Raw genomic sequence first — 3,861 nt, forward strand, 5'->3', positions numbered from 1 at the left:
AAGGGGTGGTCCTGGCCGGCAACTGGCCCGGGGACGGCGTGGGCGTGGAGACGACGATGTCCGAGTAGTCGGGGCACAGCAGCTCCGCCCGGACGGCCCGCATGTCGTTCTGGGCAAACTTCTTAGGGGACTCGCAGATAACCTGGTCCACCAGGACACCGGTGTTGAGCTGCTCCAGCCACAGCTTCATGCCCACCACGTCGCAGGTGCAGTCCCAGGGGTTCTCATGCAGGTCGATCTGCAGCAGGGATTTCAGCTGGTCCAGCACCCCGCTCACTGGCAGGTAGGAGAAGTGGTTGCTCCGCAGGCTCAGCCTGTAGAGAGACAGACCAGAAAAAATGTTCCCTGGCAAAGACCTCAGCAGATTGTTGTTCAAAAACAAGAGCTGAAGGTTGGGGACAGGTTCAAAGGTGCCTGCCTCTATCTCCCGGATGACGTTGTACTGCAGGAAGAGGTACTGCAGGCTTTGCAGCCCATAGAACAGCTCTGGGCTCAGCCGTTCGATCCGGTTCCCATTCAGGTACAGCCTTCGCAAATTAGTTAAATCCCCAAAAGCCCGGTCCTGAATGACCGAGATCCGATTATTGCCCAGGTGCAGCAAATCCAGCCCAGTAGCATCCACAAAATCTGCCCTGCGTACCAGAGCAATGTAGTTTTCTGTCAGATACATCTTCTTAGGATTATAGGGTTTGGGCTGCAGTTCAGAAATGCTCTCAATCTTCCTCTCCTGACAATTGACATTGAGGCCCAGGTCAGAAATCTGCAAGTTGCAAGTGCAGGCAGTGGGGCACTCCAAAGGCACCGGGGATTTGGTCTGGTAGGCAATGCTGGGGCCGTAGTTGCTGTATCCCAGGTCTTTTGAGGGCAGGCGAGAGGTGGGGCGCACCCTTGTCTTGTTGGGTTGGCGGGTTCCTTTGGGGGGCTTTAAGGGAGATTTGTAAACAGCTGAAGAAGAAGTGGCCACAGAGTTGACTGAAGCCGGGGTAGTGTGGAAATACCCTGTGGTGCTCAACGGTGTCTGGGGTCTCATTTCATAATCCGAGATGAGCCTCCTGGGGCAAAGCTCCTGCTTGGAGACTTCATCCAAGTCTCGACCATGTAAGCGGAAAGGGGTCTCGCAAACCACATCTCCCACCAGAGCAGAGTAGGAGATACTGTCCAGCCAATCCTTTAGAGCGATCAACTCACAGGAGCAATTCCAGGGGTTTTCCTCCAGCTGCAGCTCCACCACTTTATCCATGTGCTGCAAAAGGCCCACATAGGGCAACAGCTTCAGCCTGTTACCCCTCAGGTCCAGGTGAGTTAAGGGCACAAAACGGAAAAGGTTGTTTGGCAAACTGGAGAGGAGGTTATCATTGAGAATCAGCACCTGCAGCAAATGCAGTTTGCTGAAGGCGTTGGGTTCAATGATGCTAATATAATTATAATCGACCTGTAGGTATTCCAAACTCTCTAGCCCAAGGAAAGTGTCATCTCGTAGAAGTTCCAGCTTGTTATTGTTCAGGTGCAGCCTTCTTAAACCTCTCAGACCATGAAAGGCCCCCGTTTCAATGTCTTGTATGTCATTGCTCCCCAGATGCAAAATGGATGCCCCAGTGTAATTGACAAACTGGTTTGGGTACAGCCTGTTCAAAAGGTTCCCAGACAACAAGAGGTGGTAGACAGGGAACCTTGGTGGACTGATTTCAAAAAGGCTGATGATCCCTCTGTTTTCACAGCTCACTGTTAAGATGCTGTCCTTCTCCTCACAAGGACATGCATTATCACAGATTTCCCCATAATACTCGATGCTTTCTGCCCACGAAAGGACTAGTGATGTTAAAGCAAATGCGATCGTCTGCAGCATCCAGATATGCATTTTTTTGTTGAGGTCCTGTTCCAAAGTTACTGTAGAGCAGCAAGCGTACATTTTATTTCCTGTAAGGGTAAGGAGAGAAAAAGAAAGCGGCATAATAGCATAGCCCCATCAAATTTAAAATGGGCACAAAGTTTATATATATCTACAGTGGAGTAGAGAATGGATTATTAATCAAACAAACCAGAAAAAAAAACCCCAACCCTCCTGTCACTTCTAATTCCCACACTTTCAAAAACCGGATGACATGCATTGATTAAAAGGTTGATGGGCAACTCCTAGTGAGTCAAATGCCTGTGGTGTTTAAAAAGGTGAGGTCACAAGTAGGAATTGTTCTGATTCTGTTCCTGTGGGGTGCATTTCAGTGCTTCCTTGGATTGCTTTTTCATGACCAGCCCCATAAATATACATAAAATGGCTGTCAGTGCAGTTTCACGATTCTAATTTAAGAGAAAAGAAGCACCATTTTCCGAGGTTTCCCACCTCCCCGTTTACCCAGCTCCCACTTCCCTTCAGAACCTCCCCAGTGAACAGCGCACCAAGGTCTTCCCCTCCTTCTACCTTGATTTTTAACCGGTGGTGGAAATGCCATGGTAGGAATCCAAAGAAAAATGCTCAGTGCTGGAAACGGCAGCTTAATGCAACAGAGAGAATACTGACACATTCTCCACATCACTCATTTCTTAAAACTGTTTTATGGGGTTTTTTTCTATCTATACATTTAGAAAGCACACACCCACACAGACATGCACACACACACATGCACCCCCTAGATGACTTTCGTGGTGGAATTCTTCAGTAATGAGATTAAATACATTAGCCTCCTACTTCAGTGCACTTAACAGCTCTCCTCAGTGAGAGAAATTGTATCTTTACACAAGTAAATAATTTTAAATTATTTTATGATCCCCCCCACGAGGTATATACAATGTAACAGAGATGACTATCAAACAGAGGTCTTCAGTTCTTATACACACACACACACACACACACTCTTAAAGGAAATGTTTTAACCACTCACCCAAAATTTGTGAAAAATGTAAAACATGCGGATCATCTTCGGAGTCTCAGCCATATCTGACATATCGCTTATTCCCAACGTTCTGCAAAACTAGCCTGGTAGAAGTGGAGAGATCTAAATAGGTCTCATGGAAATATCTCATCGCCAACACTCCAAGCATCAGAGTTACTGATTATAAGCAGCGATGGCTGTCAGTACTCTTCATCCTTTAGGGGAGAAGACACCCAGGCTGATTAAAAGCCAAGGGGGGTGGAAGGGAAACCCTACCACTGACCTACATCAGTAATTTAATACCTGAATTTCACCTAGCTGGAAACAAATCCCATTTCCATTCCTTCTTGCAGTCTTTCTGACTCCTTGTGGCTTTCTTCCACTTCTACTAGTCTAAAATATGAATAGGGAAAATAAATGCATTGTGTGTGTCAGTAGCGAAAGACTAATAAATCATCCAGGCTTAAATGCTGGGATCTTGGAGCAGGCTTGCATTTTCTATCGTCCACCTCAGAGCTCCAATCCTCATGCCACAACTCTGGTTTGGAGGAATGCATCCTAAAAAACGGGAAGTCTCAGTACTGCAAGACATCTCTTGTGGCATCAGGTTCAAGGCTGCAAATCTAGCACTTGCAGCAAAGGCAGTCATGCAGCAAGAAATCGGAAGTCTCGGCGAATCTCTCTAATTCTGACCAGACGTCAACTGGATCGGAATTACTCAAAGCAAAAGGCTTCACTGCATAAAGGCAGAAGAAATCTTACTCAAAGGCATGTATCTAGCATATTCTTTCCCAGCTCGATCAGATCCATTCATCCATTAACTGACAGTTCTTCGGAGGAAAAAAAAAAAAAAAAAGCCATTGAAAACCTGCCCGGTCAGTGTTAAACTCCCAAGCATTTTACAACTTTAATTCAATTATGGTTAGTAAAGGAGGCAAACACAATATTCCCTCCCTCCTCCTTTCTCCCTTTCCCGGAAAAAAAAAAAAAGGGG

At 46.5% G+C, this 3,861-nt stretch overlaps 1 protein-coding gene across 1 annotated transcript in view; it reads right to left on the minus strand.

Moving 5' to 3' along the window:
- SLITRK5 (SLIT and NTRK like family member 5) overlaps nt 1-1,909 on the minus strand; it is a 2,704-nt gene extending 795 nt beyond the window's left edge. The window contains exon 1 of the mRNA XM_009639065.1: nt 2-1,909. Coding sequence (XP_009637360.1) covers nt 2-1,909 — 1,908 coding nt within the window. The remainder of the gene's footprint in view (nt 1) is intronic.
- Nucleotides 1,910-3,861: the final 1,952 nt, after the last annotated feature.

The sequence above is a fragment of the Egretta garzetta genome, unplaced genomic scaffold, assembly GCF_000687185.1.
Source record: "Egretta garzetta isolate BGI_Z169 unplaced genomic scaffold, ASM68718v1 scaffold150, whole genome shotgun sequence".
In the NCBI taxonomy this organism is placed as follows: domain Eukaryota; kingdom Metazoa; phylum Chordata; class Aves; order Pelecaniformes; family Ardeidae; genus Egretta; species Egretta garzetta.